Below are 18,323 nucleotides of genomic sequence, written 5' to 3'. Positions count from 1 at the left end.
ATGCTCCCCACATTTCTGCAGCAGAGATTTCTAAACATCCCCACGTACAGCTGACAGTGGGATATGCTGTTGTTGGAGATCAGCTGTACGTCAGGATGGTGCACGAGGTTAAGGACCAAAGTCCTGTGGAGGAAGAAGTACCACAGTCCTCATAGGCTGTGGCAGGCTGAGCCCTTACTGTTTTCCTGGATGCTGTGTGGAGGCAGGCAGGGGCTGGGGATGAGGTAAAACAGGTTCTGCTCCTCTGTCAGCAATAAGGCCAGGGTGATGAGATTGGATAACCTGCTCTTCATCTGAACTCGTCCAGTTCCTTCAGTGCATGCTGGATTTGTTGGGAAATTTCAGGTGGCTGAGGCTCTGGCCAGCTTGCAGATACAAAAATAGCCCCTTGTGTGCTGGTATTGTTCTTGGTCTCATCTGGGGCTCCAGAGGGATGCAGGAGTGTGAAACTGAAGGGGAGAGGAGGCTCAGTTCAGAGGCTGTGATGCCATTTGGGTTCAGCTGTCTTTTGGTGCACCTCTTCGTCCCTGTTTCCTCCTCCTCTTTCATCACTTCTGCCCCCACAAATATCTAAGGCTTAAAATAATGTGCTTGCCTTTTATCTGCCAATAGTCTGATGCGAAGTAGTTCCTCTTCATAGCCATGAATTTATGTTTGGCCTGTTTACTCAGGTGCTAGACAGTATTTCTGGCTGCACAGATGGCGAGTCTAATACAGGCTTCTGGGTTTGACTTTTATGTTTGTTTACATCTTCATGGTACAATAGTTATCCGAAGAGGCAAACTGGAACACTGGGAAGCGTTAACCTTGGGCCAAATGCTGAGGTGTGTGAAGGGCTCGGAGGTGCCCAGGGCACAGATAGGGCCTGGGCTGCACAGCCCCACAGCACTGCTGTCCTTGGGGGTGTGTTGGCTGCTTGGGTCTTCTTTTATCAAACACATCATCACGCTGTGGTTGGGCAAGGGAGATCTGAGGTGTGAAGTGGTGGGAGGTGGGAATGGTGGTGCAGCTGTGGCAGGCCCCGCTCAGTCCTGTATGCCCCCATTTGCCTTAATACAGCAGCTCTCCTGAGCAAAGCCTGGACTTCCAGCAGTCCCTCAGCAGTGCACTGTGACACCGTGCTGTGAGTTTTGTCAGTCCTCCGGTGCCAAGCACAGCCAGTCTGTCTACGTATAAAAAACAAGTAGTGTGAGGTGATAACATGTTGGCTGCAGTGCGGGAAGGAGCGGTGACACGTTCTTGCTGTGAGTTTTGCTGTGGCAAAAGCAGTTAACACTTCTGTTTTTTCAAAATTCCTGCTGATCCCACAGGTCCACTTCATTTTCAAGTGAAGGATTAGAAGGGGGAAAAAAATCATAGAACTACAAAATGGCCTGGGTTGAAAAGGACCACGATGGTCATCCAGTTCCAACCCCCTGCTATGTGCAGGGTCGCCAACCACCAGCCCAGGCTGCCCAGAGCCACATCCAGCCTGCCCTTGAATGCCCCCAGGGATGGGGCATCCACAAGAAGGCCCCAGGGTTGGAGTTAAATACATGGAATTAATTTGTGCTTTTTACATAAGTTGCAGAGCTCGATACTGAGTTTCTGGACTGTGTTGTTCTCTTTTTTTGTGTGCATGGTTCAGATTCTCAGCGGGCGTGAAGTCATCTGGTCTAACTCACCTGGCTTTGCTGGCGTCGTGCCGTCTTCCTGCTGAAGGTTTGGCCTTCTGTGTTTGAAGAAAATTGCAGTATTCATTGAGGTTGGCCGTGGCAAAAGTGATTCTTTCAGTACCACCGTGCCAGCCAAGACTTTGCCTTGAATAAAAAGTCCGTTTATTTCAGAACTTCTTGGCAGCCTAAGTTTAAAAAGTAGACTTTTTTGGTTGGGATAACAAGGCTTTAGAGAAACGCGCTTAAAATATGAGTACTGAGTGTTCTTATTAAAATAACCTCCAAAGAAAGATAACTTCCTGGTCTCGCAGAAGTCATCTGGGTGACTGGAAAGAGCAGCAGGAGGAAAAACTGCTGAATTTTAATGTGCTTTTGTGACTCATGTGAAGCCTCATTGGGCTGTGCTGGGGAATTCTAGGAAGCGTGTCACTTGCTGCAGAATTGGGTTCCTCAAAACGTGTTTTTGGTGTTTCATTTTCTTAATGCCTGTTTATGTGCAGCTTCATAGTATGGTGATCTCAGGTCAGAATATATATGTACTTATGTAATATGCATATGTTAAAATACACCATTATGCAATGTCTAGCTTATGCATTGAAAAGGAAGGGCCTTTTTAGCTCACTTCTTTGCATTATATTGAAAACAGTGCTTCCAGTGAAACCTACTGCTCCTCTGCATGGGTGGCTGTTCAGTTGTTCCTTGTGCTTCATGGGCAAGCTCTGTGCCCTCAAAAGATGCTTTATAAGGATCTGTATTGCTTGGAGTGGAGTCGCTTTGGGTGTGGGCTAAGTAATCTGGGCCCCAAAGGTCCCCGGTGTCAGGAGAAGAGATAGTTCAGTGTGCAGAGAAGTGCTGTGTTTTGTGTTCCCTGGAAAAGTCACCTGATTTGAAATAGCTTTAGTCTTCAGGGCTCTGTGACTGCATGTGCTGCTGGTAAATCTGCCATGCTTTGCATTCCTGTCCGCAGGCTGTGCTGAAGTGTGAGAGGGTTTGGTTTCTTTGCATCTTGAATCAGGATGAAGGTCCCTTTTGTGATCAGACCAGCAGCTGAAAAAAAAACCCAAAGTCACTTACATGGCAAGTAAAGTATAATACCTGATTTAGAAGCAAACTGATGAATTTCTTGAAAACCCCCACGGATTTCCCTCTGTTTTCTGTTTGTATTTTTGAGATGATGATGGTAGGCACAATAGAAGTATCCAAAGAACTATTAGATAAAAGATAAGACATGAGAAATAGCTTTATGATATCTGTTTGCTGGGGCTAATACCACTTGGGTTAATTACAGGCTGACGTTAGATCAAATTTCCACAGCAAGGCAGAAGAGCTGGTATAGAAAACAGAGTAGTACACGCATGGTTTGTTTTCTTTGTCCTTGTTTTAAGACCCTTCCATTGCTTGCCTTCCCACAGGTGCCGCTTACAGAAGCAGTGGACCCCGTCGATTTGGAGGACTACCTTATCACACACCCCATTGCAGTCGAGTCTGGCCCCTTGAGAGACTTGCTTGAGTTCCCTCCCGATGACATCGAGGTTGTGTACACCCCCCGGGAATGTCGAACGCTGGTGTCAGCTGTTCCTGAAGAGAGGTAGGAGGAGCCAGGGGAGCACCTTGCCAGAGGGAATCAGTTGTTCTGCATTTGAATATCTGCAAGGGTGAAGCCTGGGATTCATGTCCGTGTTTGCCTAAAGTGAAAATCTGCATGTTCAAAAAACCACTGTCATGTCTATCCCTTTAAAGATGTTCTTTATTCTTTCAACAGTGAGATGGACCCTCACGTGAGGGACTGTGTGAGAAGTTACACAGAAGACTGGGCAATTGTGAACAGAAAGTGAGTTCCCTGTGACGTTTGTCAGCTTGATTTCATATTTCAGTTTTTCTCAGGACCAGTAGCTGGTACGAGGAAGCTCGAAAATGGTTTTCCTGGCTACTGCTTTCATGTGCCTTGGCTTTTAGTTGCCTTGCTGAGCTGAACCGATGCTTTGTGTTTAGCTGAAATGATGCTTTTTTGTTTTGAAAATTAGATCTCATAGACATCAAAACCCCTTAGGGCATTTCTGAAAATCTAGGCCATTTGCATCAACTGCAGCTCCTTTAAAGTATTGAGAGAGCAGGGAATGTAAAATTACTTTAGGGAATTAAACTTACTGTCAGCGTTTGCTTTCTTTCATATGTTTTTGGTCCTTCCTGGAAGTTGCAGTTATTTTGTAAAGACATAAGGTTTACATGTGCAGATGCAAGCACCTTAAGGTGCAGCGTGCTGCAGCATTCATTCATTGCTTCACAAAGAGACCTTGGGAAAGAGCACAGGTTAAACAAATGCCTGCTAGTGGTTAAACTGTCGCAGCCTTTACCTAATGAGCTAACTGTTGAGAGAATATGCACTAATTTATACGAATTAGCTGGAAAGTTTCTGAGCAGCTGTACTTTGAACATACTCTCTCCGATGATTGAAGGTCTGATGACTTCAAAAGCTATTGTCGAGGAGTAAGTGATCCATGTGATGTGCATCACCTAAAAATGACTTGACTACAGCTACAGCTCTGCCCTTGTGGCAGTTGCTACAATTCACTGGTTTAATGCTGTCCGGAGCACTGCTCCAGAGGATGCTGAAGATATGCTTTGCAGTGCTGAGATGACCTCATAAAAATGTGGTTTGTAACCTCTTAGCAAAAAAAAAAAAAAAAAAAAAAGAAAGTGGAAACTTTAGAGAGGATGTTTTATTAACTGCCAGCCACTGTGGGCAGAGCCGGGACTGCACAATAGGCTTGGGCAGTGTGACCCACTCAGCAGGCATACCTCACAGCTTCTAGTGGGACCTCCAACACCTGGCTGTGTTTCCTACACCAGTTCAGTTGGAAGCAGGAAAGCTTTCTGTCCTGTGCAGATGTGGTCAGTGCCAAGGAAGGCATGCAGCTAAAGGCATTAGAGTTGCCTGAGCGGGATGAGGGTGTGCTGAGTGATTGCTGAGCTGCAGCCCGAGCCTTACTCCTTTGGAAGAGGAGAGGCAGTTCCACGAGCATCCCTAACAGTTTTTGCTGTGATAAAATCATAGCAGTGCACTGCATAGAAACGAAAAGGTTGCTGTTGTAGCAGAGCAGAAGCCCAAAAACACAACTGGAGAGAACTGAATTGTTTTTCAAGTAAGGTCTTGTTGTCTACCAGTTCAGGACTCTGTTACTTGATGATGGTAGCTGGTTTCTCTTGGTCTTTCTTACTGGATGGTTACAAGTGCTTGGCCAGATTTGGGGGCACAACGTCCTCATTGAGCTTCAGAAGGGTATGACTACTTCTGTGCTCTTCTTTCTCCTCCACTCCAGGGGAAATAGTCTTTATTTCAATCTTTCTCTATGGTTCTTCATAACCAAAATATATCTGGGGATGGCGAAATCTGTCCATTAAGTGAATAGTTTAATGGTATTTAGGATGAATACATGCCTTTGCTTTCCTCTTCTTTCACCTTCCATTCATTACTCGCTGCTAGCACATCTGCATGTCTGCCGTGTGTGTTTATCTTTCTGTGGTAATAGTAGAAACAGGGCAGGATATGAACAATTGATTCTAGGTGCAACACCAGCACTACTTTGGGAACTGACTTAGTTTGACTTCAGTTTGTGTTGTAAGGAGGCTGTGGCTCTGGCCATATGTGTGTGTGAATACAGACATAGTGCCATTTGGTATCCTAAAATTTGTTAGTCAAAGAAATGTCTTTGCAACAGCAGACAGATTGTTTACTAGCAAGTGCTCCTGAGCTCTGGAATGCTTTGGAGGACCCAGTTCTGTTTATAAAGATGCTCTGGGAAGATGCTCATTTTAGTTGAAGTCAGAAACTCAAATGTTTTCCAGCATACTCAGAACCTCAGTGCTTCGTGCAGCCCAGCCTGAAGCTGGTGCTTTGGTGTGCATGGTGTTAATATTGTCTGCTCCCAGCCAATTCTTGCTCCTGCAGGACCACTGTCCTTCCATCTCCTCGTTATTGTCCTGTCTTAAGCTTGACATCACAATTGCTCATTTTATGATGCCCGTAATTGGGCATTGATAATAATTCCTTGGACATCATCCAGCATTGCTTTAGAGTTGAACAAAGTCACACTGTAGTACAAGAATACTGGTTGTTGGATTATTACGCAGCTACAGTGGAGGGTGACTGGGAACACTGTTTGCAGAGGGCAGTTCATGCTTTGAGATGGCCCACACTGCTAATACTGGGTTTGTTCTGTAATTCTGCTTCTGGGTTTGGGATCAAAAATAATGCTAAAAATGTGCTTGAAATGCTTTGTTTTCAGGTATCACAAACTGGGGACTGGATTTAATCCCAACACTTTAGACAAACAGAAGGAGAGGCAAAAGGGGCTCCCCAAACAGGTCTTTGAGTCTGATGAAGCTCCAGATGGCAACAGTTACCACGATGAACAAGTAATGTACCTTTCAAACCTTGCTACCTAAAACCCAATTTATAGTTGCATTTTAGAAGTGCAGTCCCTTTCACATTGTAAGTTGCTTTTAATTTGTTGACTCTCAGGATGACCTTAAACGGCGCTCCATGTCGATTGATGATACTCCCCGGGGCAGCTGGGCTTGCAGTATTTTTGATCTGAAGAACTCCCTTCCAGATGCCCTTCTCCCAAACCTACTGGACCGAACCCCGAATGAAGAGATTGACCACCACAATGAAGATCAGAGGAAGTCCAATAGGCATAAGGAGCTTTTTGCACTACACCCGGCGCCAGATGAGGTATTTTTTTTATATGTCTGTGGGTGAGATTAAAAAAGTGGAGGATATAGTGAATGTGAAATGTGTCAGTCTGCCAGTGATTCAAAGGAGTCAGGATCATCTCTGTTAAATTTCCACGAGAACCTTAGCTGTTTTGCAGGAGCTGAGTGTTTTTCAGTGCTGCTTTCTGAAGATCTGTTTTCCCTTATGGATATCTGATCCCTATAATGTAGGAATACTTAGTGTATTAGTGGCTGCTGCTGAATACAACACATTGATAAACCTTAGATTAGGTTGATGCCAGTGCCTTAGAAGGAAAAAGCACTATGTGTACTTGTATCGTAGTGGTATTAGTGGTTTGTACAAGTGTTGTTTCTAAACTGCTGTCCCTGGGACACGTTTCAGGAGGAGCCTATAGAACGACTTAGCATTCCTGAAGTACCCAAAGAGCACTTTGGCCAAAGACTCCTGGTGAAGTGTTTGTCTCTTAAGTAAGTATCACCCCCAACAAACAGCTACATTATAGAAATTGAGAATTCAAGTCTGTTACATCCACATGCTTCTGGGATAACTGCCATCTTGTTTAATATCCTTACAGCATTGTACCTTTGATTTGGTCATAGGCTTAAAGGCTAATTCTGTGAAGTGTAACAAACACAGTAATGTGCATCAGATGATTTTATCTTTGAAACTTCCTTTATATTAGTGTGACATATGAGGTTTTCACTCTACTTGGCCTTTTTTTGCATTCTTTTTCAGCCAATCTGTAGCTATACCTGTCCCATATTACTAGCACACATCTTGGCTGTGCTTGTGTAGGGCTCTTCAATTGGCCAGCCATTGGTATTCAGCTCTGTAACAAGGATATGTAAGTGGGGCAAGAAAAATAAATTAAAAGTGCTTGAGCCTTAAAACATAAGTTTAACACTTTACAGTGTTAGAAAACCAAAGGTTTGTCAAAGTTTAGGCTCAACAACCTTGACTGTGTCCCTTTAAGAGTGAAGACTTTATATACTTAGCAAGCATTAACTGAAGGAATAGAAACCTGTTAAACAAGTTTAATGAAGTGGAGCTCCTGAATGTAGGGTTACCTGCAGCTGGTTCATTGCCTATAACTCTTCTCTAATAACACAAGGTAAAATTTTACTGTTATTCCCTTGGAGAAATAAAGTACAAAACTGATTTTCCACACTGCTGTATTCATCTTCTGTGTCCTCAGTTAGGTCAACCCTTCTTATTAGGGAGCTCCAGTTAGACTACATTGCAGCTCATAACTGAGATATATGTGTGGGACATATCTCCTGCTTGTAGAGTAATCCAGGACCTAATATAGCCATAGAGATGAACTGATTTTGCAGCCTTTTATGAACTGGAACAACATAATATGCAGTAGCAGTGGATCTTCCTCTCCAAAGGATGGTGTCTGTAGCACAAATAAGTTAAATTCTGGAAATTTATGATTTCTGCTATTTGAGCTGACTCTAAATTTATATCTGATCTGCCAAAATACATGCTTGTTTGTGTACCACAGTAATCTCTGAAACTTTATTTATCATTTTAATAGCTAGCATCCAAGGTTGTGCTATCTTAATGACACAAGAGGAAGTGTGTGGTCTCTTCCTCAGGAAATTTTTCAGTCTAATGGGAAATGTGGGTAAAAGAAAAAGATTACTTTTCAATGTAAGATTACCTGAGCAGGCTCATTTTCAAGTTAATCTCACTTTTGTTGTAGAACTAGAGAAAATACCTTTTTGATGATGTAGTCCTGTATGTTCTGCCTGATGGCAGAAAGAGTTTGAGCCTGAAGAGCCCTGAGCACAGGGTGCTGGGGGATGCTGCTGTGGATTCAACGTTGGTTGCGTGAGTAGGCTGTGCAGGCAGAATTGCATTTCAGTCCATTCTCAGTTTTGTATAGGAATGAGGACAGGTGAGGAGTGGGGAGAAAAAGGAGAGTGAGACTTCCCTTTTCAACACAAGAAGCCCTTAGGTTGGCTGATATCTTAGCTAACAGTGCTTGGTGGTTGCTTTAGCCAGGCAGGATTTGGGCAGCATGTTGATGATTTTTCTCTGTTGCAAAATGCAAGTCATTTGACTCTGTGTTTGTTTCTTTCAAGATTTGAGATAGAAATTGAGCCCATTTTTGCAAGTTTGGCTTTGTATGATGTTAAAGAAAAGAAAAAGGTAGGTTTTTTTTAATTACTTTACATTTGAGTGAAGGCATTACAGATTTGTGTTATAAAATAGAGGCGTTTCATTTTGAAAGCAGACTCTTCAGGAGGACATTGAGATCCAAGTGGTTGAAAGAGTGATGGAGGCATTTCATCATGAGCTTCCTTACGTGTTCTTCTGCTTAGTAAAGCAGTTGAAGTATAACTACTTTTCTAAAAATATTATTTAATATGTGAGTGCCTGAAATCAGTATATATATTTTTTCCAATCCTGGCTTTCAAAAGTCTTTCCCCCGGAGAGAATTTAATCTCAATAAAAGGTTTCAGTTATTTAAGTTTTTATGACTTTCTTTTTCTCTTCAGCACGTTGTGTGTCCAAGTAACGTTCTAATAATGCACAAGAAAGTTATGCGTGCTAAAATTGAAACAAAACTCAGCAGTCTCTTCAATATCTGAGCTCTAGGAAATACAGAATTCATTTATTCCCTATTTATGTTCTATCTTTAATATTTAAAGAGCCTCTTAGTTTTCCTAATTCAAGATATTAGCAATAGCAGAGAGAAAAATGTTAAAAATATGCATTTTGACATTTATCTCTTTGAGACTTGAATTTAATGCATTGAGTTTTAAGTTGTGTAGATGAGAGCATGCGGAATATTATGTGAACTTTGTTTAATATTTAAATCACATTTCATAAGCCAATTTTATCATTTCATTACTCCATTTTTTCCCCTCTCTTAGTCAGTTCTTTAGTGACCTCTGGTGTTGATAACCAGCTCACATTCCTTTTGGCCTTGAATGAAGCCTTAGTGCTGTAGAGGATTTGGTGTTTCAGTGTGGAAATCTCCCTGTCTCCTCCAGAATGATCTCCTCCAGAAGATTGTTTTCTATTTTAATATTTGGATATTACAATTCAGATAGCAGTTTTTTCCTAATCCTGTGATTGGAACTGTATATCTTACAGGAGGAAGACAAAGCTTTATATTAACTTGCTCCTCTTCTTTTTCCTTTTCCTACTGTCCTGCTCTTATGTCATACTTTTCTTTTTACGCATGGATTAGAAACGAGGTGCTGTTGGTTTTTTTCACTTGTGTCTTGAAATTATCCGTCATGTTGGTGAGGATTTCACAGGAAATAGGAAGAAGTGGTGCTGACTCTACCCAACTTCTCCCTCAGATTTCAGAAAATTTCTACTTTGATTTAAACTCCGAACAAATGAAGGGAATGCTCCGTCCACACGTCCCCCCTGCTGCTATATCCACGCTGGCCAGGTCTGCCATCTTTTCAATCACCTATCCCTCTCAAGATGTGTTTCTGGTAATAAAGGTAAGAAATGCTGGAGAAATTTTAACAACAACTGTCACTTCTATTTATATTAAAGTAAAACCAAGTGTGGATGAGTACCCAGCTTGTTACTTACACTTGCAGAGCAGTATTTTATTGTCAGAAGCATAAACATTGGAACCACAAATTTGTTTTCTTTCAAACCCTCTCACTTGGCACACTAAGTTCCTTTGTAACAGGGGCAGTTCAGTGGAGGTATACAGTATTATTATTGAAGAAGTACGAAAAGTGCATAGCTTTGCTTGATATGGAGCAGCTTTCTGGAATCTGACCTTGGTTTTCAGGTGAAATGACATGCAGACTTCTTAAAATGATGGAGAAATGAATCATTTAAAAATATATCTCAATCAGAATATCCTTTGAAAAAGGTATATGCCCTTAAGTCAGATTTTGAAATGTCTTTACAGATTTGAATTGCTAAGAGAGTGTGATCCATAACTGAAATTAAATACCACATTGGTCACTCCTGGAATGAAGTATACAAAGATGGAAGTTTTCTCTCTTTTTCATTTGTTTGAAAGAGCACAGAAATGTTATGAGGTCAGACTGGCATTTGAATTTGTCTCTGCATAAATATTATCCTACTCTACAGAGGATTTTGATGCATACTTTCAGTTCACAGACAGTGGATACTTTGCTTTCTAGCAGTGTTTTTGACAATGCTGTTGACTGCAGTTTGTACTAGTTCTTCTTCAGCTGTGTCTTACATGAAGTGTAAGCTTTTGAAAGTGAATTGAGGCTTTCTAGCGTGACACAAAATTCCCAGATGAGGAAAAAAGCTTTCAGTGTTTCAAGGAATAATCTGATTTCCATTTTTTTTTGTCTATAAATTCCTTCTAAAAATCATGTCTTACACACATTCGTTCTTCTGATTTTCCCAAGATAGGAGGATGAGATAACCCTGTGTTTCTGAAATGGGGATCAGTCCAAAAGAGCTTGTGACTGCACGTTAGTGCTTGTAAAACCAGTGATCCAAGAGGAGCTGGTAGTGATTTACTTAAGTGATTTTTTGATTTGATGATGAAAAGAATAAAGTCAAGGGTAAAGAAGACAGATGCATGGTGTGCTTTACCAGGTGAATTTTTGCATGGGACTTCTTGTTATTCACTGTGAATCCTCTTTTTATACAATTCCTACTGCTGGCGTAAACTCATTAGGGAGTGTAAGATATGATGGGAAGTAGTCTTGTTCTTTATATTGTGTGGCTTCTTGTACTGATTGATGAGTGCAAATGTCACTTCTTAAGTGTGGGCGAAGGTTAAGGATGCTGTAGTCTAACAATAACACATGCACAGCAGCAAGCGTGGAATGCAGGATGCTTCTAAAAGAAACAGTCTGTGTGCTTGTGCTAGGGAAGGTATTTCTATCAAAAGCTGGGTTTCTTGCTAAGTGGGCACTGACTTATTCAGAGGCTTCAGAAGAAAATATGTACTCTTTAGCTACAGTAATCCATTATTTGATTTGAAAACGCATTGATTTAGAATAGTGTGTCTTAACACAATGGAAGTCACCTTCTTGTGGTGCTGCAGTAGTTCCTTAATAAGGAAACCCAAAATAAGAGCAGTCTTCTGAAAATGATGGTGGCGATGACAATGCAGACTGTCTGTAAGACCTTAAAAATGAGCTGAAAGTGGCTCTAGAACATACTAAACCGAAGCAAATTGGTATATGTTCCCTCTGAACCCGTATTTTACTCTTCTGATTTAATTATAGCTGGAAATCTGGGAGCTTAATGGCTCTAACAGGCTGAGTGCAGTGGCTGTTGCTGACACACAAAGGGAAATCAAGCTTCAGCTCTTCTGAAAGAATGTTTTTGTTTCCTCGTGTTTGTTTAATTTAACAATCCTTTCTGGATACATGTCCTTATAATGGTTCATTTTCCCTTCTCAGCTTGAAAAAGTATTACAGCAGGGAGATATTGGGGAATGTGCTGAGCCTTACATGATTTTTAAAGAATCCGATGCAGCAAAGGTAAGATTTTCTTAAATGCTTTGATTAAATTTGGCTATGAGCATTTTAAGGTGTTTTCTTATTAACAAATTGCACACTGTCACATTGTTTTCTTTCACCATGATCTCAACGGTCATTGATGTTGCTCCTGTTATTAAAAAGATCCATTTTTAATTAAGAAACTTGTCAAATTCTGAAGGGCAGAAAAGAGTCAAAGACCCTTGAATCTTGATGCTATGCAGGGAAAGAACAGCTAAAGGTCATCAGTTGTTGCAGCTGACAGGAGATGTGTGGTAACCATCAAGCTCAGTCATCTGTGATTGTGTGTCCCAGAGGATCACCTCTGCTCTTTTAGCTTGGTCAAGTGGAGGCAAGTTTAGATGTGAATGTGCAGTGAGAGTGTAACTTCTCCACTGCTTATCTCCATCATAGTACCTCTCCCTTGCTCTAGAAGGGTTATAAACTGATAAAGTACATTAGCAGGAGATTCTCCATCAAGTCTGGTTTTGAATTGCAGTGCAGTTCTGATTCTTTTTCCACTATTTTCTCTTGATTTTTCTTTTTGCTAATACTCTAAAGGCCCATACTCAACAGCAGGATAAAGCTTATGTTCTTACATGTCGTAAGGGTAGATGAGAAAACGTGTATTTTAGTATTCTATCTTTTTCATTAACATTCCTTTAATTCGTCTTCAGCAGTTTGGGCATTGTCTTCTAAAGTGCAGCAGATAGCCTGGGCTAACCCTGAAACACTGACAAAGCTGTGCCTTCTTAAAGTTCTAATGTGTCTTTAGCTGGGGGAGCTAAAGACACATTTTTTGTCCGTACCTTTATGTCACTGCACCACACTGTGAAAAACAACTACCTTTCACCTGAGGTATTCAGCAAACAGAAGTAAAAACCTCTGTTTCCTGTGTTTGACAAGTTGGAATGTGCCTACGTGAAATTTAGGCTTTGGATTTGCAGGGAGTGTAGATGAAAAGGTGATGTTGCAAGGTCTCCTTCGCAGTGAGGTTCGTGAGCATGTGCTGAAAGTCAAGAGTGCAAGTAGCACAGCTTAATGTTGGTATTGAGCTCTCTGTCAATGGGTTTTTTTTTTAAACAAACTGAAGCAAAAAGTTGCTACTTAAAATGCAGAATTGTGGCAGTCATTTCATATCCCCTTTTTCTTAGCAGCGTGAATATGGTACTGCTTAGTTGAGGAATATTCTCTGCTTCCCATTTGGCTCCAGGTGATCTGAGTGCCTGCTGTGTGAAGTCACGCTGAGACTTCATTTGAGGCTTCATAGAGTAAAATTTGGTTTTTGTTGGAAGGGTAGTGGGCCAGGTGAGCTCACAGGGATCGTACAGGCTGTGGAGGAAGCTGAAGAGCCCACAGTCAGCTGCTCTGGCTGTCAGGTTGTCCTGTACCTCGTGCTGTTGGTTGGATTGCAGTTCTGTGAAGCAGAAGCCTGCATAATGCATAGTGATGCCACTGTTGTGTAGTGATTTTGTGAAATGAACCTTTGTTTCTGTACCTCTCTTTTTAACATTCTTGGGTTTAATCTTCTCTTCTCAGAATAAGGAAAAGTTGGAAAAACTGAAATGCCAGGCAGAACAGTTTTGCCAAAGACTAGGCAAATATCGAATGCCTTTTGCATGGACAGCCATCCATTTAATGAACATTGTGAGCAGCGCTGGAAGTTTGGAAAGAGATTCCACAGAAGTAGAAGTTGGCACAGGAGGTAAAGTGTATGGCATCTGCATATAAGTGTGTGTGGACAAATCCAGTGTCAGGAAGTCTTGATTTGCACCCTGTATCTGCCATTGCTCCTTTAATCCCATTTCTCCCCCTGCCCTAGGCCTTCCCATAGTCTCAGGTCATGGTTGAAAAGAAACAGAAAAGTCCATGATAACAAATGGATTTATCTTTCAAGGATTTTACAAGCAAACCATCTGTTATATTATTTAAAACCAGGCTTCTAAGTGAGAGAGCGTTACAGGCTGATGAACATTTTCCAAAGGAGTGGATTAATCTTTGCGAACCACACAGCTCATCTGAAACTGCTCTTCAGCATCCCCAAAACTGCCAACTTCATCATCTTTCAGAGCAAGGGAAACACATAAATCTCCACACGATAAAGACTTTTATAATAGCAGTAAGGCACTGGGGTGAGGTTGCTGTGAGAGGAGCAGAAGTAGTCGGCTGTGCTTCATAGCCTCCAGATGCCTCAGGAGTGTGATTGTCTTAGCATAACCACCTCTTCTATCACGCTCATTGCATAATTTCCAAAGGCAGGAGCTGTCTCCTTGTATAGAAAACCCTGCTTGGTACAAAGGTAGGCTCTTGGACGGTTGTTTTTCTTTGTTTTAAAATTACTCTCCCTTTCTGTTTTATTTCTTGAAGAACGCAAAGGGTCGTGGTCAGAGAGAAGGAATTCCAGTATCGTTGGGAGGCGTTCGTTAGAGAGAACCACAAGCGGTGACGAGGCTTGCAATTTGACCAGTTTTAGACCAGCTACTCTGACAGTGACAAACTTCTTTAAGCAGGTATTGTATGAAAATATCTAAGTGAAAAGCTGCTTCTTGGACAGAGTGATCGAATCGTGACAAATCAGTTTGGATCTGAGTAAATTCTTTGTGATGCTTTTAGTATCTCATCACAGGATATCTTTGAACAAAATACTGTGGGTTTATTAGATTGTGTGCTTCCTGCCACCAGCAGGTCTGCAGCTGAAAGGTGGATTCCTTCAGGAAGTGTACTGTGAGTAATTACATTACAGAACTTGGAACTATTGGCTGTTTTTGCTTGAAGAATAAACCATCATTAAGGCACAGTGACTTAACCGCTCTAATAGACATGGTCCAGGAGAACGACCAGAAGAGTGTCAGTTAGTTTTGCTCCAGGTTGTTCTACTGTGTGCTGGAAAAACCACTGTTTGGCCTTTTGGTAAACATCTTTAGCAAAATGTTCTCAGAAGCAAATGCACAAAAGCTGAGGATAACTTTTTGGGTTAGTATGTCACAAAGAGTATTCCAGGTAGTCCTAGTCCAAGAGTTGCATAGCCTCTGTCGTGATGCTTGCTTGATGCTGTTGGTTTCATTAGGTGACAGAGAATCCTGTTGGAACATTAGAGGGCTCAAAAACAGGTTCATGAATGTAATTTGCAGTTGGCACATCCAATGGTGCCCAAAAAACCAGGACATTGCTCATGCTTCTTCGCTGATTGGCAGTTCTTCTTATCGAGAGCTTGGGATTTTTCTGAAAATCAGTAGAAAATATGATTAAACAGAATAAGATCTGTAGTGAAGCTTAGAAAATGGTTCCAGTTCATTAATTTTCTCTAAGGTTTGCTTAATGCCACATCTGGTTAAGGAAAGTTATTATTTGAATGTCACCTTCGTGTATAAAATGGATTTAATAGTGTACAACCAGATATTTTTTGGACTGATTCCTTGATCATGGGGATTACAAAGATGTGGGTTATATATATTGAAAGCTGATTAAGCTCTCTTTTTTTCTGACTGCTTTGGTTGTATGCCAGTTTCACTGTGGGTAGCCAGTCACATTCTGCTCTTAAATTCAGTAATGTAAAGAAGGAGAAATGTCATCCAGGGCATGAAGTTATACTGATGGAAGGCATGTAAAGAACGGCCTCTTTTACTCAGTGCTTTCGTGAAACTCAGTGTAACTGAAATTGGGCTCTGCAAATGGTGTCTTTGGAGCCTCGGTGACACAGAACAGTGCAGGAAATACCTTTTAGAAGGATGTCAAAGTCTAGTTCTGTCTTGTATCCTTTAATCCTTTCAAGTACAATTAACCAAATACCACTGAGCATTTTCTCTTTCCGTCTTCTTAATGTGTTTTATTACCTTTATTATCAGATGTCTTCTAGTTTTGAAGAGTTGGAAGGTAGCAAAGTGACATTTTCTGTAATGTTATAACAGAATTTTGAACTACTAGAATGTGACACAGGGAAGATTGACAACGAAGTCCTTTCACTTCCATCCTTTCTTAAGAATGCTTTTGTCAAGTATGACTCTTAGACTCATACTGAAGGAAAAGCAGAGTAAGAGGAAGGAGGATAAGCAGAGGAAAAGGATCACCATCTGAATGATGGATATTTTTTCTAGCTATTATACTTGCTAAAAAATGGATATTTTGGGGAAATCTTCTAACAACCATTTGCAGTTTTAAAAAAGATAATATTGATGAGGAGACAAAAGGTTTTCAATGAAAAGTTCCTGCAGCTGTCATGATGATTAATAAGATGAAAAGAAAGGAAAAGGGATGGAGAAATTAACAGTAATTCAGCATGTTAATGTTAACACCTGGTTCTGGGGAGGTACGTTTTGATGTGTGAGGTAAGAGGCTAGCGTGCATTTGATGGTTTGTTCATACTTGCATAGTCCTTAAGAGTTGTGTACATAATCTCTGTGACAGGAGGGTGATCGCCTGAGTGATGAAGATCTGTACAAGTTCCTGGCTGATATGAGACGGCCGTCATCGGTGTTACGGAGATTGAGACCTATCACAGGTATTGAACAAGACCTTTCTGGCTCGTGCACACTAAGCATGTTGGTTAGTCCTTCCCAATTCCTGCCCAGTTCTTAAAAGCAAGCATGTGAAGGAAACCGTAGGAAATTGTTGGCAATAATTCTTGGTAGACCAGCAGCATTTTTATCTGACAGTGTTGTCACTGATGTATGAGTGTGTGCAGCATTTGCCACACTGAGAGCAGCAGCTGTGAGCAGAGGACACAAAACCCCAAAGCTCAAAATGCCGTAAGGGCTGAAGAACTCTTTTTCTGAGTAGAACACCACTCTCCAACTGAGAGGTGTGTGCTGGCCTCCAGTTGGTCAGTAGGAACAGGCTCCACCTCTATTGATTCTGTGATTCTATTTGAGAAAGAAAAATAGAAATGCTGGCACTGAAACGTCACCAGTCCTTGACCTATGCTATTCCTGACAATATTTACTTAACCCGTTCTTAAAAATCTCCTGTGACAGCAGTTCTGCTGCTTCCTTTGATCTCATCTCCCAGCACTCACCGGTCCCTGTGGTGAGGTTAGGTATTAAGAAAACTTTCCAAAATTATCTTTCTGAAACGTGAGCTGACTATGGTATGTCATGCCCTCAGGGCAGTTATCACAACCTTTCAAATACTTTGAATGCTGTTATTAGTTCACTCTTACTCGCCTCCATTTTGCAGCTGTTGGGGCTTTTTTCAGCCTTTTCTCAAGGACTGTGATCTTAAAATTGCTTCTTGTTTCGGTGGTCTCTGCTAGAGTGCCTTAAATCTGTCCATGGTTTTCTTTAAGCCTGGTGCTCTGCACGGAGTGCACTCCTCCTCAGACCTCATCTGTCCACAGCAGATGAATTTGTCTCCAGTGTCTTTGAAGTCTGAGGAGTTGTACTCAGTGATCCTTGCAGGTCACTTCCAACTCAGGAGATTGTCATTCTCTAATGGTTATAACTTTCTTTGGGACACTGCCTTACTGTCAGTGTTGTCACCCAGCACTTCTCTACAGAACTGATCTGTGCCAATTGTTTTTTTTGTTTTCTTTTTTTAATCTGTATGTTTAGTTTTTCTTTTTTTGCCCTTCACTCCTTATTGTGTTTCCCCTTCATCATCTGATGCCATTTTTCCACCTCTCCTGTCTTCCAAATGTTCAAAATCATTCCAGCCTCAGTGATGTCCGCACATAATGTGTGTGTAATCAGTACTGCCTGCTGACTTGGTAAGGAGAGAATTCAATAATCTTGTTGCAGGTTAGCTTTCAGCAACTCCTGATACATCCTTTCAGTTTGATAGGCAAGATTCCCAATATTTAGTGCTAGGTGGGCTTCACAGTAAGTATTAATTTAGATTTCCATCAACTTAGCTATGAGAACAGCATCTGGGATTTGTTAAGATACCTTTTTTCTGTTGGTTCTTACCATGCAGTACTTTGATTGTCCTAGATACCAGTTTGATTCACCATTACATGTTTTTTTTTTTTAAATCCACATAAGCTGTAATTTATTTATGAAATCTGGGTATTAACCTAGAGAAAGAAAGCATAAATATGCTTTTTGATATATATTTAAGTTCTGTTTATCATAATTAAATCATTTTCTTCTTACAGCTCAATTAAAGATAGACATATCTCCAGCTCCAGAGAATCCCCATTACTGCCTGACTCCAGAGTTGCTGCAAGTCAAACTTTACCCAGACAGCAGAGTTAGACCTACAAGAGAAATCCTGGAGTTTCCTGCCAGGGATGTCTACGTTCCAAATACCACATACAGGTTAGTTTTGAAATACGTCTCACATTTCAAGGCCTGAGATTGGCAGGTCCAGAGATTCTTACTTTATCAGCTGGTTTGTTGCAAAACTTGCTGCATCAGTTGCTGTGCTGTGCCAGAGACACAGAAAGGGTCCAGACTGACGCAGCAGAAAACACTGAGATGTGCAGGGATTAACATAGTTGCGTAAATCTTGGCCGTGGGCAGGAGGGTGGCACAGCTTCCT

General features: G+C 41.4%; 1 protein-coding gene across 8 annotated transcripts in view; it reads left to right on the top strand.

The window, feature by feature from the left end:
• DOCK7 (dedicator of cytokinesis 7) overlaps positions 1 to 18,323 on the top strand; it is an 88,029-nt gene that overhangs the window by 16,179 nt on the left and 53,527 nt on the right. For all 8 annotated transcript variants that reach the window (XM_046944708.1, XM_015291142.4, XM_015291141.4 and 5 more), the window contains exons 3-14: positions 3,068 to 3,243; positions 3,418 to 3,486; positions 5,942 to 6,071; positions 6,178 to 6,390; positions 6,775 to 6,860; positions 8,484 to 8,550; positions 9,714 to 9,863; positions 11,772 to 11,852; positions 13,389 to 13,554; positions 14,217 to 14,359; positions 16,254 to 16,347; positions 17,938 to 18,100. In XM_046944708.1, the coding sequence (XP_046800664.1) occupies positions 3,068 to 3,243; positions 3,418 to 3,486; positions 5,942 to 6,071; positions 6,178 to 6,390; positions 6,775 to 6,860; positions 8,484 to 8,550; positions 9,714 to 9,863; positions 11,772 to 11,852; positions 13,389 to 13,554; positions 14,217 to 14,359; positions 16,254 to 16,347; positions 17,938 to 18,100 (1,538 nt within the window). The remainder of the gene's footprint in view (positions 1 to 3,067; positions 3,244 to 3,417; positions 3,487 to 5,941; positions 6,072 to 6,177; positions 6,391 to 6,774; positions 6,861 to 8,483; positions 8,551 to 9,713; positions 9,864 to 11,771; positions 11,853 to 13,388; positions 13,555 to 14,216; positions 14,360 to 16,253; positions 16,348 to 17,937; positions 18,101 to 18,323) is intronic.

This window comes from Gallus gallus, chromosome 8 (genome assembly GCF_016699485.2).
Source record: "Gallus gallus isolate bGalGal1 chromosome 8, bGalGal1.mat.broiler.GRCg7b, whole genome shotgun sequence".
NCBI lineage: Eukaryota > Metazoa > Chordata > Aves > Galliformes > Phasianidae > Gallus > Gallus gallus.
Note: the sequence above shows the minus strand (reverse complement) of the source record. Positions and strands in the feature narration are given on the sequence as shown.